This window comes from Vulpes lagopus, chromosome 1, assembly GCF_018345385.1.
Source record: "Vulpes lagopus strain Blue_001 chromosome 1, ASM1834538v1, whole genome shotgun sequence".
Taxonomy (NCBI): Eukaryota; Metazoa; Chordata; class Mammalia; order Carnivora; family Canidae; genus Vulpes; species Vulpes lagopus.
In genome coordinates, this window is record NC_054824.1 from 37,279,426 (window position 1) to 37,306,889 (window position 27,464).

The window sequence follows — 27,464 nt, forward strand, 5'->3', positions numbered from 1 at the left end:
AATAGGAAAAACTTTTTTATCATGTAAAAATTAGTAATAATAATGTTTAATAGGAGCAGTGTTGAATCTGTTGTATTTGCTGAGCCTACTCTTAATTTGCCTGGTGAAGTAACTGACAAAGGACTCATATGAGGAAATGTGTCTGTTCTGCCATTGTCTTAGTATCCTTCTATACCTGCTAATTCTAATTATTAGAATTCTCTTCTGTAACTATCTCTATAAGAATCTTTTGAAGGGATCCCTGGGTGGCGCAGCGGTTTAGGGCCTGCCTTTGGCCCAGGGCATGATCCTGGAGACCCAGGATAGAATCCCACGTCAGGCTCCTAATGCATAGAGCCTGCTTTTCCCTCTGCCTATGTCTCTGTCTCTCTGTCTCTCTCTGTATGACTATCATAAATAAATTTTTTTTAAAAAAATTTTTTTAAAAAGAATCTTTTGAAGACACGGTCAATTTTGAAGATGTTTTCATTAAAAATGACTAATAAAATCCATAAATCCCCTTAAAAAGGTGGACATAAACTGTAATACTTTGTAGTATTGAGGGTAAAACAACAAGTGAGGATGCCATTAACCCCTTCATATTGGGGAGATGGTACAATATGTGGCTGTCTGACATACTCCAGGGCCAACCTACTTATTAAATATGAATGGAGTTTAGTTTCTTTTTTTAGAATAAAAGTGAATATAGATAGAAGTTCTATGTTTTTTTACACAGCAGTGGATCATCTCACATCTCCCTGGGTTGCTTACACCCTACTTTGAAGACCATTTCTCCAGATGCTGCATAAACAAACCTTCTGTTGCACACTTCTTATAAGTCATTGTAATTGAGGAAAGATTGGATAGTGAAATATGATCTCTAAAAGGACTTCCAGGGATCCCTGGGTGGCGCTGCGGTTTGGCGCCTGCCTTCGGCCCGGGGCGCGATCCTGGAGACCCGGGATCGAATCCCACGTCGGGCTCCCGGTGCATGGAGCCTGCTTCTCCCTCTGCCTGTGTCTCTGCCTCTCTCTCTCTCTCTGTGTGACTATCATGAATAAATAAATAAAAATAAATAAATAAATAAATAAATAAATAAATAAATAAATAAAAGGACTTCCAGTCTAATTCCTTTGCCCTTATGTCAACCTCTGAATTTGATTATAAAACTATTCTCTATTTTATAGATGGAGAATTTAATAGTGCAGGTGAATTCTGACATTCATAAGTAATGTTTAGGGTTGGCATTATAGCTGTAAGATTACATTTCTATTTTTTCTTTTAACCCAAATCATGGACTCTTGTATTGCTGTTTAAGATTTTGAAAGAGTTGGTTTAAAACTCTGGAATTTATGGGGGCACTGGGTGACTCAGTTGGTTAAGTATCCAGCTTTGATTTCAGCCCAGATCATGATCTCAGGGTCATGAGATCCAGTCCTGCACTGGGCTCTGTGCTCAGCTGGGAGTCTTCTTCTCTTATTCTCTTCTCTTTCTCTCCTTCTTCCGTTGCTTGTGTTCTTTCTCTCTCTCTCTCTCTCTTAAGTAAATAAATAAATCTTTACAAAAAAAAAAAAATCTCCAGGGGATCCCTGGGTGGCGCAGCGGTTTTGCGCCTGCCTTTGACCCAGGGCGCGATCCTGGAGACCCAGGATCGAATCCCACGTCGGGCTCCCGGTGCATGGAGCCTGCTTCTCCCTCTGCCTGTCTTTGCCTCTCTCTCTCTCTCTGTGTGACTATCATAAATTAAAAAAAAGAAAAAAAAATCTCTGGAATTTACTAATCAAGGCTGATAATGTGTTCTAGATTTTCTTTTATTTAAATGTTCTTTTTTTAAAAGATTTTATCTACTTATTCATCAGAGACACACAGAGAGAGACAGAGACATATAGGCAGAGGGAGAAGTAGGCTCCCTGTCGGGAGCCCATTGGAGGACTCCATTATAGGACCCCAGGATCATGACCTGAGCCAAAGGCAGGCATCCAACCTCTGAGCCACCCAGGCATCCCAAATTTTATTTTACCTAAAGATTTCATGTATTTATTTGAGAAAGGGTGAAAGAGAGAGAGCACAAGATGGGGAGGGACAGAGGGCAACAAACTGCACCCCCCTCAGTGGGGAGCCCAATGCAGGCCTTCATCCTGGGATTCCAGGATCATGACCTGAGCCAAAAGCAAGACACTTAACCCACTGATCCACCCAGGCTCCCCGCTGGATGGAGTTTCTGCTGAGCAGGTTTAGGTATAAACACAACATATGCTAATTGTGCCTGTTTTCTTTTTCAGCTTTCATCACAGAAGTCAGTGCCATGGATACCCATGCTAAAATCACTGCCGCTTTGGGCTATTGTAGTAGCACATTTTTCTTACAACTGGACTTTTTACACTTTATTGACGTTATTGCCTACTTACATGAAGGAGATCCTAAGGTTCAATGTTCAAGAGGTAAGAAAAAAATGATCATCTCCTTTTTATATGAAGAGTACGTTTTTAAACTACACACAAAATCTGTTTTTATCTGTTAAAATTAATTTATTTTGGATCTTCCATTTTCCATTCATTTACCAAATTCTAGAGACTGCTCTTTTTGCCTCAGTTTTTCCTCCTTTTTTTTTCAGTGTATCCTTGATTCAAGGTATCTTTTGGCTGGCATCCCCCTTAACCATAAAGGTCTTAGTAGTCCCCAGTAACATGCCAGGATGGCAGATGATGATATTCACTTCTCAAAGGGCTGGTCACAGGACTCTGCTGGCAGCTGAGAGGGGGCTGTGCAGAGGACATGCTCTGCAGCATTATTTAGACACTGGCAGAGCTACCATTGCAGAGCTGCATGAGAAAGGCCTTCCTAAAACTGCCAATTCTTTTGAACCCACAGAATTGAGTCAGTTTCTATCACAATCTCTGTGCTGATGGTTTTTGTCTTTAAAGAGATTGAGGAAAAGTCTGAGGTGAAAGAGGCAGTTTGTAAGGAAAATTAGTGGCGTTTTTGCCTTCAAAATAAAAGATCAAAGACCTAAATGTAAAGCTAAAATTATAAAACACATAAGTCACTAAAGAAAAAATACATAAATTAGATCTTATCAAAATTAAAAACTTTTGTGCCTCAAAGGACACTATCAAGAATGAAAATACACACACACACACATACACACACACAGGAATGAAAATCCACTAAATGAGAGAAAATTTTGCAAATTAGAACCAGAATCGTTTATCTTGCATTTTTATACAAAAAGATGTTTTCTTTGAAAATTCCAATAAATGTGAATGAAATGTAAAAGTAATTCTCTAGTTGTATAGAAGCCTCTTTTGAAAATGAATTCCTTTTTGACTTTTGTCCCAAATAAAGCTTGCTTGGCATATGATCTCATTAATTTAAAATTTTTTACATTTTTTTAAAGATTTTATTTATTCATGAGAGACACAGAGACATAGGCAGAGGGAGAAGCAGGCTCCATGCAGGAAGCCTGATGCGGGACTCGATCCCAGGACTCGATCCCGGGACTCCGGAATCATGCCTTGAGCCAAAGGCAGACACTCAACTGCTGAACCACCCAGGTGTCCCCCATTAATTTAAAATTTTAAAGCTCTTGATCCTTTGTTATAACCTTGCTTTTTTCATAGAGTTTTAACTTCATTAATTATCCTCACTTTTCTTTTTTCCTAATTTTTCCCAATTCTTATAGCTGTTTCTTATAGCTCAGTGAGAGTTGGGGCAAAATCTATTACCCTATTTTGGATATTAATATTTTTTTTGGATATTAATATTTTAGAATCAAATTTTAAAATAAATGAGTACAAGAAATCATATCCTTGAACAGAAAACTTAACAACTGTGGAAGATGCCCACGGTTATGTGAATTTTGAAGATTTATAGTAGTTTGCAGAAGGTAGTTTTAGGTTGTTAGGAGAGTTTTTAACATTTGAACTTTAAGTGAAGAAATTCAGTAACTCTGATGAATTATCAGTCTTATCGCAACAGAGAACAAGATGAAGATCAGAAAATTCACTCCTCTATTTGCTTGGGTTTATTTGTGTGTAGGGTTCTGCCACAAATAATGATAGAAATGATCCTGCTCTGGAGAAATCTAAATAGAATAAAATTTAAAGAGGAAATTACTCAGTTTACTACAAGAAAGAAACAAAAATCTTAGCTACAGAAGTAGAACTGGAAGCATATAGCATCTGAATATAGAGGACCACAAACTATGATGAAAAAAACCAAACCTTTTCTTAAGTATGCTTAAATTTAAAATAGCAATAGATTTTTTTGGTTTGTACCATTCATGATGCTTAATTGGAATTATTACCAGATTTAAATATCACTGATAAAATATCTTTCTACCTTTTTTGTAAAACGCTACATTAATTGTAAATACTAAAAGGTGTCTCCATTTTTCTCAAACTATAAAAACATTTGTTCTTATCAGAATTAGGCCATTTAATTTTGGCACCCCAGGTTTATGCTGGGGAAAAATGAATAGAGGAAAGAAATTTCTTTTCTTTCCCTGCTATGTTTTCTTCATTTTACAGAATTTGTGATTTCCTAAAAAGCCGAATGTCAAATCAATTTGTACAAAGCAAATAGCACATTTCCATGATAAATTCTGTTTCGTATCTCCTGCTGCTTTTATTTTTTTAGGTGGCAACTTAAAGGAAAAAAAGAGGGAAAAATAGAGGTCTATCACCTCATTTACCTTTGTCCTCTGCTCAAAGCAATGTGGTAGTGCACTGGACAACTGACCTAGATGGTGTGCTTTAGAATAATCCATTAAACTATACATTTGACTTATGTGGTTTTCTGTATCTATATATTATTTTATAATAAAAATATTTGTATAAAATTTTATATATATCACTATTTTACATAATAATTTATAAATATATTTTAATATTTTCTATCTTTATATTTATATAAATATCTATATTTATATGAAACAAATTGTATCATTTAAAATATAAATAATATAAAGTTTAAAATATGATTTATGTATGAATAGAAATATTTATAGTAATTTTACATATTATAATTTTATATATAATAACTTAAGATATAAGTATATAACATATGTAATATACAATATGTGTTGTGTAAATGTAAATATAAATAAGCAAAAATTGACCAAAAACTGTTCCATAGGGAGAATCTATAGCTAATAGATTTGTCTTCTTTTACTGAACCTGCACCCCAAGTCCCAAAATAACATGTAATATTACCTTGAGTAGACTGTACTGTGTAAATAGCAACAGTATATTGCTATGAATTTCCTTTTTGAGTGGTGGTGGATGGGAGGAAATAGATGTTGTTTTGGTTCTTTCTCTCCCCCATAATTAATTCTCTACTTATTCCTCCCAGAATGGGCTTCTATCTGCACTGCCTTACTTTGGCTGTTGGTTATGTATGATCCTGTCTGGTCAAGCTGCTGACAATTTAAGGGCAAAATGGAATTTTTCAACAATATGTGTCCGAAGAGTTTTTAGCCTAATAGGTAAGTGAAGTGAACCGGGGTTTGTTTTGGTTTAAAATATTTACTGTGTATATAGTGCTAGGCAAAACAAAAATGATATTAGTCATTTATTTTGTTCACATATTAAAACACTATATTTTAATGCATGTAGTGCATTTCTGTACAAGATGATTTGTTATGAACCATGCATTTGAGGGTTAATATTAATAATGTCCTATTATCACCACCATAGTCTTATAACTATAAAAATATGGCTTGCTTTGCTAAATATCATTTCCAGAATTTTATAAATCACTATTTTCCACTCTAAGTTTGCAGTGAAAATAATATATTTAAGGGGTGCCTGGGGGGCTCAGTCGGTTAAACATTTGCCTTTGGCTCAGGTCATGATCCTAGGGTCCTGGGATAGACCCCTGCATCTGCTGTTTCTCCCTCTCCCTCTCTGCTCGCCCTGCTTGTGCTCTCTCTCTCAGCCAAATAAATAAAATCTTTAATTAATAATAATAATATATTTAAGCCTGCATCCCTTTTCTAAGTGGGTACATTTTCAACTTCAAAAACAGTTACTGACATCATTACACTAAATGAGGAGCTATAAATCAAAGAACTCAAAGGAACATTAAATAATCATGTTTCAGACTGCTTTCATAAAGGTAAATTTTAAAACTATCTAGGACAATTATTTTTTTTCTTTAAAGATCTTAAGTAAGTATAGACCCTAGAAGTTACTGATGGCTATACTTAGGAAATTACATTGTAACAGGACCCTATTCAGGATGATCCTACAAACACCTGCTGTGCAGCTGCTGCTGGCCAATGCTGTCCTGTTCTATTGCTTGCTTACCTCAACTCTCAAGAAATTTTCCACACCTGCAAATGAAACCGATCCCTTTAGATTCGATCCAGTCTTCTCTTTTTTGGCTTCCTGTTCACCTGCTCCGTCCAATATGGTAGCCACTATCCATGTATGGCTTTTTGCACTTAATTGAAACTTAAAAATAAGTTCTTCAGCTGTAGTATATACAAGTACAACTTTTCCACCATCAGAGAGAGTTATTGGATAGCACTGCTGTAGAACAGAGAAAAAATGGCAACCCACTCATGAAGTCCCTTCCTGTTACTTGCATTTTGTGCTTCACTGCCTGTAATAAAATATGTATATTGCTATCAGTTGCTAAAACTGAGATGAATTGTTTTCTAATTTTATTCAATAGAGTTTATTTAATCTTCTTTGGTTATATGAATTTTACTTTATTTTTTTAAAGATTTTATTTATTCATGAGAGACACACACAGAGAGAAGCAGAGACATAGAGGGAAAAGCAGGCTCCATGCAGGGAGCTCGATGTGGGACTCAATCCCTGAACCCCAGGATCACACCCTGAGCCAAAAGCAGAGCTCAAACACTGAGCCGTCCAGGCATCCTGGTTATATGAATTTTAAATCTCATTCTGTATCAACTATTAATTCTCTCTGGAACTGTATTTTTCAGTCATTCTCTTCTTGCTCTTTGTAGAACTTTGGCTGAGTCTTTGTCACAAGAATTTTTAATAATATTGCATAATGATATTTTCCTTCTACTTTTAGATTAGTTGCATTATGTGTTTTCCAGCAGTTTTTGTTTTGTCATGAAAATGAGTCTTCTATGCAGTACAGTGTTTCTACAGTAGGTGGCAGTAATATCAAATCTCAGATTTATACTTTATTAAGGTAGCCCAACCAAATAGTAATACTGGGGCTTCTTTTTCTGTTCATAACTTTTTAACTCCAGGAATGATTGGACCTGCGGTATTCCTGGTAGCCGCTGGATTTATAGGTTGTGACTATTCATTGGCTGTTGTGTTCTTAACCATATCCACAACACTGGGAGGCTTTTGCTCTTCTGGATTTAGCATCAACCATCTGGATATTGCTCCTTCGTGAGTACTAATATAAAGATTGGCTATGATTGACTTTAAATGCATTGCTTTAAATTGTGACAAAATATATGTAACATGAAATATGCCACTTTAACCATTTTTAAGACACGTTAAATTTTAGATATTTGTGAATACATCTAGAAAATAGTAGTTATAGGCAGTTTGATTTATGGATCTGGAACTCAGAAGAGCATTCTGATTGTAAATGAAAATTAGGGAATAATAATAATACACATTTTGAGGACACTTGGATGGCTCAGTTATTTAAGCGTCTGCTTTTGGCTCAGATCATGATCACAGGGTCCTGGAATCAAGCCCTGTGTCCAGGTCGCTGCTCCATGGGGAGTCTGCTTCTCCCTCTGCCCCCAACCCCCACTCATTCTCTCTCTCTCTCTTTCTCTCTCTCAAATAAATAAAATCTTTTTTTAAAAATCCACATTTTGAAGTATTTAAAGATAAGGATTGCCTTGAGAGAGAGTGACAAGCAATCCCAGAACTGGATCTTGGCAAACACTTAGCACCCAGAACGAGGGGAATAACCAAAACAGGAAACTAAAAAGGTGCAACAAGAGAAATAGAAGGAAAACTGAAGAATCTGATATCAAGGAAGTGAAGATTATCCAATCTTCAATTCAAAAATAGGTTCTGGAAAAGAGATAAAAATTTAGGAATCATGGGATCCCTGGGTGGCGCAGCGGTTTGGCGCCTGCCTTTGGCCCAGGGCGCGATCCTGGAGACCCAGGATCGAATCCCACGTCAGGCTCCCAGTGCATGGAGCCTGCTTCTCCCTCTGCCTGTGTCTCTGCCTCTCTCTCTCTCTCTCTGTGTGACTATCATAAATAAATAAAAAAATTTAAAAAAAAAAAATTTAGGAATCATCAATATATGAGTAGTAGAATTGGCCATGGAATTGGATAAAATTACTCAGAAAACAATGATGAAATGGGAATTCATCAAGAGAAGAATGTGATGCAAGTATAATTGAAAAGAAGCAACACAAAAAGGAAAATAAGTAGAGATTGGGATCCCCAAAGGGAGAGCTTGAATAACAATGTCAGATGCCACAGAGAAGTCATGTAAAGCAAGAATGAAAATGTTCCTCTCCCGATGGAAAAGTTCATTAAACATCTTGGTAAAAATGCTTCCGTAGAACAAGAAGGATGCTAGGCTGCAGTGACTTAAAGAGTGAATGGAAAGATAAGGAAGTGAAGATTGGTGACATAAAGCAGGGATTCCAAAAGTGTGATCCTTAGCCCATCCACATCAAAATCATCAGGAGCACTTGTTAAAAATAAAGCAGAACAACTGGTCACACGGCTGGGGAAGGAATCTGTATTTTGTTGCTCCTTCAAGTTGTTTTCACAGATATTAAAATTTGAGAACCACTGCCAATAAACATCGATTTCCAAACTATAGACTATGAAGAGAGAAGAAGAAAAAGGTAAAGATGGACACATAGTGATGGAAGATGGTTTGGGGTTTTTTTTTTAAGGCAAAAGAGACCCAGGTTGTTAATATACTGAGAAAAGTCCAATAAACAAGGGAAGGTTATAAGCTGAAAGAAAAGGGGATCCCTGGGTGGCTCAGCAGTTTGGTGCCTGCCTTCGGCCCAGGGCATGATCCTGGAGTCCCGGGATCAAGTCCCACATCAGGTTCCCTGCACGAAGCCTGCTTCTCCCTCTGCCTGTGTCTCTGCCTCTCTCTCTCTCTGTATCTCTCATGAATAAATAAATAAAATCTTTAAAAAAAAAAAAAAAGCTGAAAGAAAAAACTGACAATTACTGATTGGTAGAGGTCACAAAGGAATGAGATTCAGAGCCCATATGGAGGGATTGGTTTTCAAATGAGAAGAAATGGAAGGTAGTAAAGTGGGTTCAGTTAAAGAAAAGTTTTGAGGTAAGATGAGAACTTGAGAACTGTAGTGGTTCATAATATATCCACAAATTCTTCAACTCTTCTCCCTTTGGAAGATGGAGCCTATTTCCCCCTTCCCTTGAGTGTGGGCTGGATTTAATTGACTTGTTTCTAATGAATATGGCAAAAGTAATGATATCTGACTAGGTCATAAAAGGCATCACAGCAGCTTCCTTGCTGTCTGTCTCAGATGACTCAGATGCCATGTAGGGAGGACACCTAGCAGCCTGGTGGCAAGGCCCACATGGAGGGAGTTGAGACCACTGTCAGCAGCCACACAAGTGAGCTTAGAAGCGAGGAGTCTGCTTCTCCTTCTCCCCGTCTCCCTACTCATGCTTGCTCACTCGTGTGCTTTCTCTCTCTGTGAAGGAAATAAATAAATAGATAGATAAATAGATAAATAAATAAATAAATAAATAAATAAATAAATAAATAAATATCCTTCTTAGAATTTAAAAAGAATTTTAAAAACCTAAGTAGATACAAGAAGTAAAAATTGTAAGGAACATAAAATTGGCTCACTAGCCAGCTAGCCAGAAAGAAGGTTTCATGGAGCTGAAATGTAGTTCAGGATTCATCAGATGCCTTCAATCCTTCAGAAGCCCTGGAATCTAGCAAAAGCTTCTGGGAAGGGAAAAAAAACAAATACACATGGTACCTGCCTCATAAGATTGTTGTGAGGATTAAATAGAACACACATACAAAAAAAAAAAAAAAAAACACATACACTTGCGTATATACTTAGCTGATAATGTAATGCCTTTGCACATAATGCAATAAAGTATTTTTTTCTGGCAACTTTGAGCCAGGTGCCATGACCAGGGTTATTAATTAATCCAAGTAAAATATTAAAGGGATGATTGATGAGCTCTTAGAAAAGAAAATACTGATTACTAAGGAGCAACCATTGGATCACTAGCAGCCAAAATAGCAAAGTGGTCTAATTTCTCAACATTTTTAGCCTTGTTCATAGAGGGAACACTGTATATTTGGCATATCAGGATTTCAACTAGATCTCCTATGATAATCCTTTTAGATAAGATAAAAAAGACGAATTGGATGTATAATTAGGTGGATGTATAATTACTAAATTTCAGTGTCCTAGCTTGTTGATTAATGGATCTAGTCATTTAACAAACACTGCCAGGCACTGTACCAAATGTTGAAGACACATGAAAGTAACATGGCCCCTGATTAGCATCTATATAAGCTTCTGGTGGCTTGGAGGGTTATAAGGTCATGTCCTGAAGCATATACTTGGATGATGTACAGGTAGGATCCTGGAACTGGGCTTCAAGCATCAGCTGAGTGGTTGAGCTTCACATCTTAAAGGCTCTGTTCTAGCCATGGTATTTTGTGAGTCATGAGTCAAAAAAGACATTTATCTAGATATGGCATGAAACTAAACAGTTTAATAACATAAATGATACCAAAAAATAGTTTTAGAAGTTGGGAGAATGGTAAGTACACGTATGCACCAGATTTGTGATTGCAATCACCATATGCATGTATGTGAACAACTTTTCACAGTAACTTTTAAAAGTATATAGCTGTGGAGGATCCCTGGGTGGCTCAACGGTTTGGCGCCTGCCTTTGGCCCAGGCCGCTATCCTGGAGTCCCGGGATCGAGTCCCACGTCAGGCTCCCGACATGGAGCCTGCTTCTCCCTCCTCCTGTGTCTCTGCCTCTCTCTCTGTCTATCATAAATAAATAAATAAATAAATAAATAAATAAATAAATAAATAAATAAATAAATATTTTTTAAAAAAGTATATAGCTGTGCAAATGTAAGGTAATTTCATCAAAGTCAAAATTATTTCCCTCCCTTATATTTTGATTCACCCTTTCAGATGAGCTTTCAGTTTTTATTATCCAGCTAAAATTTCTTGGTTTAAAGGATACTAGCTGTTTCTAGTTCTCGGTGTTTTGTTTACCTGGGAGATTACATATCTTATGACCATGTGGTTGTTCAGTTGCTTTTTGTTTGGTAACAACTGAGTGCCCGTGCACTGGGTAACGCCCTGATAGTCAGAACAAGAACATTTGAGGACCACAGACTTTTAAGCATTCAGCACTGGAGCTTATGGGGAAAAAATAAACTCAAGAAAACTGGTATTTCCTACAGATTGAGTTCAATGATAGCTATATTATTAACAAGGAAGCATTATAGATTATAACCTTGTAATATTAAATACTGATTTGGAATTATCAGACAAATTGGGTAACATTTTACAGTCTTTCTTCATTTATAGTATGGAGATACCAATCCCTACCTCATGGAGTAGATTTTACTATTAAAATGGGATATATATGAAATACTTAGAGCCATGCTGACATAAGGTTTTTCAGTAAACAATCAGGATTCCGGTTAACATTATAGATGTGTTCATGGCATTTTCTAAGCCTTTTCTTCACTAGATTAAACTAGAGAGTTTCTGTGGATAATTGTGTTGCCCCAATACAGGGGAATTGGAGAGATTTTTAACTATTAATCCCACAGCATTCTAGTACTCCACTGGCACAACATGTAGACTGACTGTACAACATGTTTTTTTCCCAAGCAGTCATCCATCTCTCATGGCCCTTCCTGGCCAGTGTAATATAAATACTTGAATGAATTTCTCGGTGCTGACATTTAGGATTTCACAGCATTCATCTGCACTTAATATCTGTCACTTAAAAGGCCTGGCAACATTGCAGTTGATTCCTCCTACTGCCAAGGTGTTAATGGTTTAAAAAAAAAAAAAAAAAAAAAAAGGTTCTGCCAAGCTTGGTTAATTTAAGATAAACTCCCTAAAGGGTATAAGGCAAAAAGACCTGTGCCATATTCTTTTGTTATTATATCCAATATGAATGAGTTTTGAACATAAAAATTTGTGATGTTTATAGATCATTGAATTAGGTTCAGCAGGATGTTTTATTTAGGCACTGTATTAGTAAACTCAGGCTGCACTCAAAATGCCATAGACTGGGTAGCTTAAGAAAACAGTTTATTTTCTCACAGTTCTGGAAGCTGAAAGTCTGAGATCAGGGTATCAGCATGGTCAGGTACTGGTGAGAGTTCTTTTCCTTCTTTACAGACAGCCTCCTTCTCCCTGTGTCCTCACATAGCCTTTCTTTGGTAAATATAGAGATAGAGCCATTTCTCTCTTTCCCTCTCCTTATAAAGCCACCAATCCTACTGGGTTAAGACCCTACACTTATTTAACCTTAATTACCTCCTTAAAGCTGTATTTCCAAAAGCAGTCACAGTGAGGGTTAGGGCTTCAACATATGAATTTTGGGAGGACATAGTTCAGTCCACATTAGGCACTTGTCCATATCCAAAATAGGGAGAGAAACTTCAGATTAGTCATCTGCAACCATGATAATGAGGATCCTAAATACTAATAGAAATAGTAATACCCCACAATAAGACTGTATGGACTAATAAATATCAAGCTTTTTAAATTTGGACCAGAATTTTATTTTATTTTATGATAATACTGATAATTTCGTGAAAATTAAAAGTTCTTGGGACAGCTGGGTGGCTCAGTCAGTTAAGCCTCCAACTCTTGATTCTGGCTGAGGTCATAAGGATGATGAGGTCAAACCCCAAGGTAGGCTCTATGCTAGTCTGCTTAAGACTAGCTCTCTCTCTTGCCACTCCACCCTCCACCCTACCCACCCACCACCCCCCCACTGCTTGCTCTCGCTCACTCTCTCTCAAAAAAGTTCCAATTGGACTTTATATATACCTAGATGATTTTTATGAAAAATAAATTATATGTGCCATTTACTTAACCAATTTTTAACTGCATCACTACCTTAAAATTTTCCTGCTAAAAATATCAAAGCTAAATCTAATGCACCCTTTGTGCATTTTTTGGTTACACACACACATACACATGCACACACAATGTATACCAAACTCATCTACTTTTGGGAAGTGTGTGAGGAGTTAGCTATAAGCACATACATAATAAGTAGAACATATAAGTTGTGAAATGGTTATGTTCAGTATTATCTCATTTGCATAATAATATTAGAAATATATACATATAAACAAAAATAGGATATTTACCAAAGTGTTAATGTTGATTATTTCTATATGGGAGGACTATGGGTAATTTTATTTTCTTTTTTCTTTTTTTTTTCTTTTTTTTTTTTTTTGGTAATTTTATTTTCTTCTTAGTTTTTTTGTTTGTTTTTTAGTTTTCAACAATGAAAAAGATTTTCTAATCAGGAAATAAATTCTTTTTTTTTTTTTTTTTTTACTGAAAAACTGTAAGATACACCAAACTTCCTATCTAATACAGTCATATATGAAAATCAATCTCAACACTTTCTAAATCACTGTAAAAAGGATTTTCATTTCAGAGGCTATGTTCCCCTATATAATGATAGAATGCTAATTATTGAAATGGAAGTTTTTCACTAGCTAAATATAATCTATCTTAGTAAGACATTTCATTTAGACATGAAATGTCATACAAATACAGAGTATTCTAGAAGTAGTATAGCTGTCTGTTGAAAGAAGCTACTTAAATGTAATCATAAACCTCTATGAAAATGTTTCTGCAGGTATGCTGGTATCCTCCTGGGCATCACAAATACATTTGCCACTATTCCAGGAATGGTTGGGCCTGTCATTGCTAAAAGTCTGACCCCTGATGTAAGTAGATAATTTGCTTATGAATTGCAAAGGTCTATGCAGTTCACTTGAACTTGCACATCTATGTCAAAATTGAATATATTTTAATTAAGAGTAAAATTCTGAATGTTTATACTTATGCAATTATTTATATCAACAAAAAACTAAATGCCATAATGGACAGGAAGGTATATTTTCAAAGAACACTCTTTGGTTTTTAGACAGAACAATAGAACTCAGTTCAGTGAAGTTCCATGACATAGCTGACACCACACAAGTACTTAAAAGTGGTGCTGTTATACAAGAGAAATAATTTATGTATTTGATTTCAACAAAGACAAACTGGCAATGTAAAGCTATTCAAGAATTAGATCCACAAAGGTGAGGTATCAGGAAATCATATAGCAAAGAGTACAGAACAGGGGAAATGATCAACACTGAGAGGAGCAGAAGACTTGTAAAGACATGGTAGATGTTTTCACATATTGAAGGGCAACTACATGAAAGATGGTGACTTATCTTGGCAGTTCCATGAAGAGAAATAATGAGAACATAATGGGAAATTTTTCTGTTTCAAGCTGTCTACTATATGGAATGGGCTGCTTTATGAGTTAGTGAGCCCTGAAATAGTCAAACATTCTAGGGCATATCATGAGTGATTATTAATATGCCAGATACTGAGGATCCAAAGGCAAAATAACAAGCTTCTACACTCAAGAAACTCATCATTTAGAGATTGCATGTGATCAAATAAAGTACAGCATGACGAATGCTGCAGAAAATAATGTCTGCAGAGTGCTGTGGGCACAGGGGAGGGAACACACAATTTGTGGGGAAGGATCCCTGGAGGAGTGAGCAGGGTGTGGGAAGGGCACTGAGCCTCCAAAATACCATGTGCCTAGGGTTGGTTCTGCCTCAAGCTGGAAGGTGGCATGGTGCCACATCAGTAAGCAGAGACTCAGTACTGTCAAAGTTGCCCACAATGTGTAGGAAATAAAAATAAATGACCTCCAACTCCAATTTCTACTATTTAAAAAAATCTAAAGCCTGGTGAAATATATTTTTCAAGAAGCTGACTTAAACCTCTAAAAGAGACTTAATTTTCTTTTTGTCTCTGTGATCAAATTAACACCATCTAATCCTTAGGATTTCAGGATACGCTTACAAACTTTCTTATTACCAAATATACTGATTTCAGGCATATGTGTTCACCACAGTGAATGTTCTATTTCCTCTCTGTTCCCATCGTTTTTTATTTTTGAGATTTATTTATTTAAAAGAGAGATTGTGCACACAGGGGGAGGGGGAGAGGGAAACAAGCAAACTCCACACTGAGCAGGGATCCTCTCAGTACCCTGAGATCATGACCTAAGCTGAAGTCAAGAGTCGGATGCTTAACTGACTCAGCCACCGAGGCGCCCCTGCTCCCACTTTTTCTAATTCCTTACTTGAACGACCCCATGTCTTCTTGTTACTGTTTTCTCTCACTTAATAGAAAGGGATGTTGGGGGGATCCCTGGGTGGCGCAACGGTTTGGCGCCTGCCTTTGGCCCAGGGCGCGATCCTGGAGACCCGGGATCGAGTCCCACATCGGGCTCCCGGTGCATGGAGCCTGCTTCTTCCTCAGCCTGTGTCTCTGCCTCTCTCTCTCTCTCTCTGTGACTATCATAAATAAATTAAAAAAAAAAAAAAATTTAGAAAGGGATGTTGGGAAAGTTGTGTGTTGTTTTTTGTTTTCCCTAAAATTCTGTGTCTCAACATGGTCACCTCAGAAATGTTTAACCCTATCTTTGTGAAGTGTTGTGGCCACATAGTAACCTAAATCAACGTACTACCATGTATTAATTTCACTCATTATGGATAATTGTATTATTTCTGCAAGGGATATCTGGATTCCTCAGAGTCTTGAATGTTTGTCAAGTGGGAACTCAACTGGATTTTGGATTTGCTATCATAGCATTTGTTTAATATTATTAAAAGAATATTATTTTTTAAAATGAAAAACGGGCACCTGAGTGGCTGAGTCAGCTGAGCATCAGACTCTTGATTTAGGCTCAAGTCATGATCTCCAGGGTAATGAGATAGAACCCTGAATCTGGCTCTGCACTCAGTGTGGGGTCTGCTTGTGACTCTCCCTCTGCCTCTGCCCCTACTGCTGCTCACACATGCACACACATTCTCTCTCTAAAATTAATTAAATCTTTAAAAAAAAGAAAAAGGAAAAGGAAAAGCACATATTTGTCTTTACAATTGTAACTGCTCACAATTAAAAATTACTTCACTGCCTCAAAAACTTTGTGGAATGAGCCTAGTACAAGTAAGTAACATTGTTAGCATGTCTAAATACTTACTAAAATTTAAGATGGATTTCTAAGATTTTTTTTCACCAGAATACATGCATCTCAGATAAGCATAACATAACAACAGAGTGCTTCCTTTCCCCATGATTTTCCTTTTTCCCTATGTGAATGACCTCATGCTAGCCTCCTAGTGCCTTTCCTTTTTCTTCCTCATTACCAATTCCCCTGCTTGTTTTTCTTTTCTAAATGCTGCAAATGTAGCATTCTAATTAAATTGACATTGCAAAATGGGCAGCCCCGGTGGCACAGCGGTTTAGTGCCACCTGCAGTCCGGGCGTGATCCTGGGGACCCGAGATGGAGTCTTGCGTGGGGCTCCCAGCATGGAACCTGCTTGTCCCTCTGCCTGTGTCTCTGCCTCTGTGTCTGTGTGAGTGTCTCAATAAATAAATAAAATCTTAAAAAAAAAATCCAAAAAATGGTTGTTAGTCACGTGACCCAGAAATTAGCTAACTGCCTGATGTTTTTATACCACTGTGTTATATGCTGAACAATTGTGTTCTGTTGATCTCCTAACTGGCAAATCCCATACATGTCCTGTTTTGTGGACCACTCAAGAGTTCTGTGTGCCAGGACTGAAAGTGGAAATTTCAAGTCCATCTTAACTCATCCTTACTTGATCTATCTCTTTTATCTCCCATCTAAGAACTTGGAAGGTGATGGACAGCATATTACTTTCCTAGTAACACATGATTGAAAAACACGTGTTTTATTTTTAGTAAACTTTGAGTAAATAGTATTGTAAAGGGGCAGCCCCTGTGGCACAGTGGTTTAGCGCCACCTGCAGCCCGGGGTGTGATCATGGAGACCTGGGATCGAGTCCCATTGTCGGGCTCCCGGCATGGAGCCTGCTTCTCCCTCTGCCTGTGTCTCTGCCTCTCTCTCTCTCTCTCTCTAAATACATAAATAAATAATCTTTTTTAAAAATAAATAGTATTGTAAAGATACACAAATCCTAAGTATATGGCTGGATGAGTTTTCACAATGTCAATACACTTGTGTAACCAACACCCAATCAAGAAACAGAATGTTACCTCTCTTGTAAAGCCTCTGGGTACTCCTTGCTCCCATTGTCCTTGCACCCCTGCCAAGAGGAACGTTTTAATGAAACTTTTAACACTATGGATTAGTTTTGTGTGGTTTTGAGCTCTTATATAATGGAATTTTATATAATGCAGTCATTCAATACGTACTCTTTTTGTCTGGCTTCTTCTGCTTAACATTTTGTTTGTGAGATGCATCCATATTGTTGTAGCTCATTCATTTTAGTTACTATATAGTATTCAATTGAACAAATACACCACGATTTCACGGTTGATAGACATTTCGGTTGTTTTCACCATGAGGCCTTTATGTATAATGCTTCTGTTGTAACAGTCTTGTCAACCCCACCTTTTCCACAAAGTGAACTATAAACAAAACTTATTCTCATGTGCATGTTTTTCTTTCTTCCTATAGAACACTATTAGAGAATGGCAAACAGTTTTCTATATTGCTGCTGCTATAAATGTGTTTGGTGCCATTTTCTTCTCACTATTCGCCAAAGGTGAAGTGCAAAACTGGGCTCTCGATGATCGACATGGACACAGAAACTGAAGGAACCAATAAATAATCCTGTCTCTATTAATGTATTTTTTGTTTATCATGTAACCTAAAAGTGCCTTTGATATTTTAAATGTATATGCAGTCTATGTATAAGAAAAAAATTGTATGAAATTTTTAAGGCTTGTAATCATGAAATGTCACAAGTTGCCAGATTGGTAAAATGAGCTGTTTTTAATTATAATAACATGTATCCTGGAACTTACCCTTGAGGGTCACATATCTGGCTGTAAATCAGGCAATAGAAAGTATGGGAGTTCTATTTATTTTTAAGGACCATACTTGAAGGAATGAGCTGAAGTGAACGCCTCTATACCTTTGCTTAATTAAACTAGATAATAATTCTCAGGTCTTGACAAACACCTGTTTTTGACCACTTTCCTCATAAAAATTATTTGTTGGCAGAAATCTGTAACACTTAGGTCTCAAACTGTACCCTCTCCACGGAGCTGCCAGCCACTGTATAATTTGGCCTGGCAGCCACACCAAGGGAAGCATGCCCAGGCAGCTGCCAAGCATTCCCTCCCTGACTTCAGGGACAGTGCCCAGCATTTACCAGAGCCGCATCCAAGACCAGGGTCAGCGCCAAGTCTTCAGATGGCGTTCTTCCTCTGGGGGCTGTTAATGTGTCGATAAGCCCTGAGGAGGCCCAGGCAGCAAGATCCACTGCCGTGGCTTCGATGCATCCTCACACCTTAACCTTGCCAGCACGCTGGAATATTGATGGGCATGTGACCTGCAAGACAACAGTGTGATGCCCAGTTAACCACAAATAATATCATCCTTGAGTTAAACTACTTTCATGTGGATCAGAATATAAATTTCCAAGTCCTGTGTTCAATGAGCTTCACCAGAGTAAGTAAAAAAAGATTTTTTTACAATTCTCACATTTTTTCCCATTTATCTACATGGAAGCTTCTAGTTGCAATTTAAAGTTGAAGTGGCTTTTATTTGGCCACATCACCTACAACCAGTGGTGTAATCATCCTTACTTCCGGTTCTTGACATCATCTTTTCCAGTTTTTCCCTGAACCATCTTCCAGTGGTTTTTGAGCATGCTTCGAGGGCATCTATGTGATTTAGAACTCAATTTATGTTTTGTTATGTTTGTTTAACACCACCTGTAACATTTTAAGTAAAACTGATTAATGTAATATGATGTGGATACATTTCTGTAAATTTATTTTTAAACTTGTAAATAGCCTTAAGTTGCTAAGGTGATATTTCTTTTATAAATCATCAAAATAAACATTTTTGGATGGATTTTTGGATCTGATAGCCCTATGGGATTCTCTAGTGTCCTGAGTGGCTATTTTACATCCCTGCCATCCTCGAGTCACCAGGCTACCTCCACGTGCCCCTGTGCCACCCCCAGCCCAAGGAGACTTAGGGCATCTAAGTGATAGAGCATTAGGAATCTCTGGCCAGGGGCACCTGGGTGGCTCAGTGGTTAAGCATCTGCTTTCGGCTCAGCATAATCCTGGGGTCCTGAGATCACGTCCCACAGCGGGCTCCTCTCAGGAGGCCTGTTTCTCCCTCTCTCTATGTCTCTGCCTGTCTCTGTGTGTCTCTCATGAATAAATAAATAAAATGTTAAAAAAAAAAAAAAAAGAATCTCTGGCCATCAGCCTACCCTTCCTGGCTCTGCAAAGGGCCCACTCTTCTCCCTGAAGCGTTTGACTACACCACAGATGATACCGTCTCTGACCTCCTCTAATTCCTTGCTTTCATAATTCCTCTGCTATTTGCTTCTTCAATTTCTACCTCTCTTGTTCTTTTCCTTCTGTCCCAAAGACACTCAAGTCTTCTCTAGTCTTAAAAAACAAAAATACAAAATTCTTCTGGGGATATTAAACCCACAGGTACATAAAGACTATGTCTACAATGATATTCAAGAAACCAGAAACAGTGGTTACCTCTGGAGAGAAGGAAAATAGGCAACCAGGAGTAGGAAAGAGAAATAATTTTCATCTTACCAAATGTGGCAGTGTAACCATTTAACTTAAAGAATCATTTAAAAAAAAAAAAAAACCACCTGTTGCTCAAGCTACTGTGTAATCACCACCAGGTTTTCAGCTGCCAGTTGGACATCCCCAACTGGCTATCTTCTCTGCGCTTGGGATTTCTTTAAGCCCAACCTCTCTCCCTCACCCCCACCCCCACTAAAACCCTCTCTTCCCACCACTTTCCTTATGCTTGTTAGGAGCTCCATTTCCCTGGTCACCTCAGCTTGGGCTGGGAACCACTTTTTTATTCCCCCCATCCTCCTCTGCCCCACCCCTAACATGGTGTATAATTATTAACCACCTGTCTTTTCCATTCCAGTTTTTCAAGTCTCTGGAACTTTTTCTTTCTTTTTTTTTTTTTTTTTTTTTTTTTGGAACTTTTTTTTAAATCCCTCTCCCATCTTCTAAATAAGATCTGTGTGACTTTTGTTTCCACCTGGAATAGGAGTTAAATGTCCTCACTGCCTTGAGTCTGATCTGTCCAACTGCCACACGTACTGAGTTATTGGTCCCAACACACCTCATCTTGCTGAACAGGATGCTCCCCCAAGCTGAACCCTACCCCCGCTTCCCTTTACCCAGTAAACTACCCAGCAGCCTACCCTCCTCACTCCTAGGCCTCCTATCCCATCCTCATCTCCCACCACACTTGGTCACAGTGACATCTGGCTACTTAACTCTTCCCCCACCTGCTTGCCATTGTCCCTCACCTCCACACTTTTACCAAATTCATTCTTTGGACCTGCAAAAGTCACTCTTCACCCCCACCTATTTCATGACCCTTGACTTTCTCCAACTCCTAGAGGTGGTCTCTTCTTCCCATCCACTGAAATATCATATTACTTATTTTCAGTTTTTTCTTTTTTTTAAATTCAAGGACGCAGTGTCAATGCGTCCCAATGAAAAGATCATTCATTCATTCATTCATTCATTCAACAAACCAGAATATCTACTCTCTGGTAGGCACTAAGGATACAGATATGCATTTGACACAGTCCTTTCCCTCACTGCAGGCCTTCCTGGAGCTCAGACACCCAGGTCTCCTTGCTTCTCCATGGCCTTTTCTTTATAACAGGTGTGAATTTGTTTGTGTAATCTCCCTGTTAGATTCATTGAAAGCACCTTGAAGGCAAAGTACATTTAGTTCATCTCAGCACTGTCTCCCTCATAACAATATGTGCTTTGTCTCAATATTTTACTTTCCTAAAAAATATTTTGCAAATCAACCTTTGGTTAAATGGACTATACCTAGAATTTTTCATCTCCTGTATTGTTCTTCTCAATATTTTTTCCCATAAAAAAATAAATGTACCGACTGACATCTTTTAACGAAATGACATGCTAGCCTTGAAATGGAGTATAAGTGGCAGTCATGGTAAATGGTTTTGAATATATTTAAGAATAGCTTAGTTCTAGATAAGCAAAATGCTGCTCCCAGTTATGCAACAAATATTTATTGAGCATTCATTACGACCCACGCTTTGTTCTTTGCACCCAGGGTACAGCAGTGAAGAAAAGCAAATCTCTTCTTTCATCGAGCTCACGTTCTAGTTTATTCCCCTTCATAGGCTCCAGTTTGAAACGTTCCATGTAAAAACATTATTATCCACCCAACAATCAAAGGCAGTGGGAGTGAGTATGCCGGCTGAACTTGAGAATCAGAGGTAGGAAAGAAATGGAGGCAAAGGCTGAAGTCAGCAGTCTGTATTAACCGTCGCAATGTCCCTCTTGCCCTAGCCTATGTTTCATTTTCAAGAAATCAGAAATAGAGACGTTTGAATTTGGACCCTGGTGCAAAGTAAAGAATCTCCTCTCTAGGGGTAGTGTGTCACTGTTCTAAATAAAATTCCCTCAACGGGAAATATCAATAAGAGTATTTAGAAGGCAGGAAGAGCACCAGAGGAAGTGGCCTGGTTCCCCTCTGGAAAAGCATGGGTTAGTGCCTCAGACAAACAGACCTGGGGTAAATGTCTAATTTCAGTTAAAGAATAAATTATCTCTCTCATAGAAATGTAAATTAAGATGGATCACAAAGACTTTTCAGATGCCTCTGCCTTTTAGAGTAACCCTAAGCAGAAAAGCCAAATATAAAAGTTGTGCTCTGAGTAATAAAGAAAGCACTTTCTAGAAGCTCCTGCGAGGGAAAGCTCTGAGTACACCCAATATTGAAAACAAATGACATGTAACAAATTTTCTGCCACCCTTTTTCATGTGCTCTGATGGGGAAAAACACTAGTAAATTTCCAAGCGCCTGTTTACTTTCACTTTATCTTGATGCGGGAGGAGGAGGAAACTTAGAAGTTCCCCGTCACTGGCGATCCTGTGCTGGTAAAGTGAGAAGCTGGAAAGTCTTTCAACCACCACCTGTTTCCCTGCACGGGCCTTCACCCGCGAGAGGCCGCACTTTGGCCAGGGGGAGCCCTACCATCCTAAATAGCACATTAAGTCTCTTCTTCAAGTGCTCTTTTTGGCAGAAGCAACTGAAATGTGCCAGCGTTTCAAAAAAGGCACGGCCTCCAGCATCAAGGGGGGATACTGACCCCGTCTCCCGGTGGAGCACCACCAGCAGCCCCTTCTCAGCCTTTTTTTTTTTTTAATATATATATATATTTTTTTATTATTTATTTATGATAGTCACAGAGAGAGAGAGAGAGAGAGAGAGGCAGAGACACAGGCAGAGGGAGAAGCAGGCTCCATGCACTGGGAGCCTGATGTGGGGTTCCATCCCGGGTCTCCAGGATCGCGCCCTGGGCCAAAGGCAGGCGCCAAACCGCTGCGCCACCCAGGGATCCCCCTTCTCAGCCTTTTAACCACCTCACACTCACTCCACAGCCTGAAACTTGAGCTTGCCACAGAGTTTGGCCGAGATTGAAGGTGATCTGGGTAGGATACAGTCTGGTCTTTCTAATGCTCAAGAACTGTTCAGTGTGAAGGATCCGGATGCTGTTACAGGAAATTCAAGTGTGCGTATCTGATAAATTAATAAATTACCTACATAAAATGTTATAGTGCACTTTTTTTTTTTTTAACATCAATAAGCTATTTCAGATGCCTGCAGTGCTTTGAATTGTTCGATCATCAGTAGTAGGAAGTTGATCCCCAGGCATTCACAGGATTCTCTTTGTGATCACCTCCAGCTAGAGAGAAGCACAGAGAGACAAGAGCATTTGTGCAGCGCTGTCACCTCCAGCCCCTCAATACAATCACCTTGCAAATCCAGGGCCAAGACTTATTTCAAGCTGGGATCAGAGATACATTCTCTGACTGTTAATGAAGAGAGATCTCTGGCTCGGCAGGGCCTCAGCCTTCCAAATGCCAACTAAAACCAAATAAGCCCAATGGCTTTACTTATTACATTAGGCCAAAGAAAAAATCTTCAATATCTATCTCTAGCACAGAACCAAATTATTATTTGAAGAACAAAATTGTTTCCTTTTTTTCTTTTAGAGAGTGAGAGCACAAGTGGAGAAGGGCAGAGGGAGAGAGAAGCCTAAGCAGGCTCCATGCTCAGCACAGAGCCCAACTTGGGGCTCCCTCTCACAACCCGGAGATCATGACCTGAACAGAAATCAAGAGTTAGTTGCCTCATAGATTGACCCATCCGGGGCCCCTAAAATTGTTTCTTATTAGTTGAAAAGATGCCTACAAGAAAGAAGCCTTGTGCATAAGGGCACACTGAAGATTTTTACCTTCTAGTTGTAAAATTAGCCCTGCTTCAGAGTGACCCCAGCTGGGACTCTGTTGTATCATTGTTTCATGCATGAAATTAGGGAATATTTCATTTTCCCTAATAATAATAATAAGTTATTCTATATTTGTTCTACAGGACTATGAATTTTTAAAATGTTTCCTATAAACCTAAGCATGCCAGGACATAATTCAGTTGCTTCTGTGAAAACTCCGAACTCATTATTTCTTGAAACCTTCCATGATTGGGACACTGGTGTGGCGCAACAGACCAACCCTCCCACTCGGTGCTGTTACTGAGGAATAGATTCCCAGAAGAAGAGCTGTTGATATTCCAGTCTTAGTTCCATGAACCTTGTTACTTCAAATTATGGGATGGGAAGCAAGAATTTGGAAGGGGGCGGATCTTGGCTCCCGCTGGGAAGTGAAAGTTCAGAATGCAGGAGAGAAAAATACCTCACCTTGTGTTTTCTATACCTTCTTTCCTACATCTCTTCCTGACTCTGTGACAGGCTCCCCTCCCTGCCATGGCCTCTGTTCTTTCTGGGACGGTCTCTCAGACACCAGACCTTCTTTTTGCCCTTGCATTTTGACCCACACAATAAAACAGAACTTAACTAGGCTGATGAGGAACAGTGGTGATTTTCTCTCACCAGGTTTAGACTGGCCAGAGGAGCAGGCAGGCATGAGGTGCACATTATTACATCTTCTGAGTCCCCTTCTTCCACCGTAAGTCTGAAGAGATTGGAAAGAAGAAGGAGATGGAATGGCTTGAATCAGGAATGAGACTGCCACGTGAATAAAAACTACATTAGTTGAGGAAATAGTAAAGACATGTTCAAAATTGAGTATGAAAGTATCTAGTATTATAATGTTATAAATAACAATATTTATAAATTTCCCAGGGTAGAGAATTGGTGTCTGGTATTGTACAAGGGCTCTACATTTAATGTGGGTTGAATTCTCCTCACAGCCCTATTGTGTAGGTATCAAAGCCACCACTTACAGATGAGGAAACTGAGAAAGTCACACAGCTAAGTGGCAGAGAGAAGCTTCAGTCCAGGTTTTCTGATGTTACAGCGGACTCTTTTCAGTCCTGTGCTGTCTCCATTAGAAATCATGTTTATAGTGTTGATGAACATAAAAAAAAAATTACAACATTTTTATAAAGTAATTTTTAAGCCAATATTAAAAAAAATATATTCATTGAACTGGAGATTCTACGTAGGGTAATCTAACCTAAAAAAATATATATACTTGAACAAGCACTAAACATTTTTTAATACTATCAATTTTCTATCAATAAGTAAATTATTAAATAAGTTATGGTACATTCATAAAAGAGAATACTATGCAGCCATTAAAAAGTGAGAGAGATCTGAATATAAATATAGAAGAAAGTCCATACATTTTGTTAGAGGATGAAAAAGAGTCACCTAACAATATGCATTGTTTTATCCTATTACTTTTATCCAAACAAACTGTGTATTGATAAATACACAGAAAAAGATCTGTATTAACAGATGTGCTATTAAGCAGTAATGTAAATTAGGAGCTAAATAGAAAAAAATTTTGGAAAATATCTTTAGAGACTAGAAATAGGGACAAAATTAGATGGATTTCACAGTATTAAGTACTTGTGTTCAGCAGAAGATACCAAAGTAAATGGATGACAGACCAGAAGAGAGATTGCAACATCTTGTCAGTACAAGAGATTCATATCTAGACTATTCAAAGAGCTCCTGCAGGTCAACCAGAAAAAGTCAGAAAACCCAAGAGAAAAATGAGCAAACTATGAATAGATAATTCACTTAACAGAGGACTAGATGTCAAACAGGTACATGGAGAGATGATCCAATTCCCTAGTAATTATAGAAACAAATAGAAATGTAAACTAAAACTATAATGAGATATCACTTTAGATCCACCAGATTGGCAAAAATTAGAAAGTTCGATGCTACCAGGTGTTAGCAAAGGATGTGGGGAGATGAAAATTCTTGTCCATAAGGAGAGCAGAGGGAATATAAACTGGCATATCTGTTCCAGAAAGTGCAATGTAGGTACTTACATAAGAATATGTCCTTTGGGGGATCCCTGGGTAGCTCAGCGGTTTAGCACCGCCTTCAGCCCAGGGTGCCATCCTGGAGTCTCAGGATCGAGTCCCATGTCGGCTCCCTGCATGGAGCCTGCTTCTCCCTCTGCCTGTGTCTCTGCCTCTCTCTCTCTCTCTCTCTCTGTCTCTCTGTGATGACTATCATAAATAAATAAAATTTAAAGAAAAAACTCCTTATTAAATAAATAAATAAGTAAATAAATAAATAAATAAATAATAAAATAAAAATAATAAAAATAAAAATGTCGGGATCCCTGGGTGGCGCAGCGGTTTGGCGCCTGCCTTTGGCCCGGGGCGCAATCCTGGACCGAATTCCCACGTCGGGCTCCCGGTGCATGGAGCCTGCTTCTGTCTCTTCCTCTCTCTCTCTGTGTGTTACTATCATAAAATAAAAAAATTAAAAAATAAAAAATGTCAGGGGCACCTGGCTGTCTCAGTGAGAAGAGCATGCAACTCTTGATCTCCGGGTTGTAAGTGTGAGCCCCACAATGGGTGTAGAGTTTACCCCCCCAAAAAAGTCACAGAAGAGTAGTTATTGGGAATATTAGAGAAATATTCATAATATATTACCAGGTACAGCACAATTACATTTTATGTTAATTTTCAGGACTTTATTGACATAAAATCTGCCCTTTTTTTAAAAAAACTATTTTATTTATTTATTCATTTATCAGAGACAGAGACAGAGGGAGGCCGAGACACAGGCAGAGGGAGAAGCAGGCTCCGCACAGGAAGCCCGAGGTGGGACTTGATTCCGGGTCTCCAGGATCACACCCTGGGCGGAAGGTGGTGCCAAATCGCTGAGCCACCTGGGCTGCCCCAAATCCACCTTTTAAAAAGTGTACAATTCAGTTGTTCTTAGTGTATTCGCAGAGTTATGCAACTGTTCCATATCCAATTCCAGAACATTTCATCACCTCACAATGAAACTCCGTATACACATCAGCTGTCACTCTCCATTTCCCCTACCTTCCAACCCCTGCCAACCACTAACCTACTATCTATCTCTACAAATATGCCTATTCTGGATATTTTATATAAATGGAATCACATAAATGTGGTCTGTGCACCTGGCTTCTTTCCATGTCATATTGTGTATCAGCACTTTATTCTTTTTATTCCCAAATAATATTCTATTAAATGGATATACCACTTCCGGTTTATCCACTCATCAGTTGATGAACATATTTTGGATCATTGCCATATTTTGGCAATTAGGAATAATGCTACTATGAACAGTCATATACAGGTGTTTTTATGTGGGCATATGTTTTCAATTCTCTTGAATATAGCGATTCCATTTTTGTTTAAATAAAATATGCACAGGAAAAGAAAAAAAAACCTGAATACATACACCACAATGTTAACAGTAATTATTTCTGGATAGTGGGATAAGAGGTAACTTAAATTTCTTTTCTCTTTAGAGCTTTTTTATGTAAGTTTTTGAAAATAAAAAAAAAAATTTAAGTCAGAAAAAAAAAAAAACTCACGTTGTTTAAACACACACACACACACACACACACAAAGAAACAAACAATAACCACCCAGGAGTCAGCCTGAAATTGACAGTTGCCTTGGCTTTTCAACACCAAACCCAGGGTCTCTGGCACTGGCTGGAGTGCCCTGTCCCCAGCTTCATCACCCTTCAAACTTCACACCTCAGCCTGGGCATAAAGTGACTTGGGTGGCCTACAAAGTGGCCCTTGTTGATATGCACGGCGGGCCACGGGCCATGCCAAATGACCCACATTTACTTGCCAAAAACCCAGCCGCTGTGGACAATCCCACTT

The 27,464-nt window shown here is 38.3% G+C and overlaps 1 protein-coding gene across 3 annotated transcripts in view; it reads left to right on the forward strand.

Moving 5' to 3' along the window:
* SLC17A5 (solute carrier family 17 member 5) overlaps window positions 1-19,131 on the forward strand; it is a 36,558-nt gene extending 17,427 nt beyond the window's left edge. For 2 of the 3 annotated variants that reach the window (XM_041771835.1, XM_041771849.1), the window contains 5 exons: window positions 2,262-2,420; window positions 5,332-5,464; window positions 7,214-7,361; window positions 13,839-13,929; window positions 17,725-19,131. In XM_041771835.1, the coding sequence (XP_041627769.1) occupies window positions 2,262-2,420; window positions 5,332-5,464; window positions 7,214-7,361; window positions 13,839-13,929; window positions 17,725-17,862 (669 nt within the window). In that variant the 3' untranslated portion in view covers window positions 17,863-19,131. The remainder of the gene's footprint in view (window positions 1-2,261; window positions 2,421-5,331; window positions 5,465-7,213; window positions 7,362-13,838; window positions 13,930-17,724) is intronic. The other variant, XM_041771841.1, reaches the window with a different exon arrangement.
* The last annotated feature ends 8,333 nt before the right edge of the window (window positions 19,132-27,464 follow it).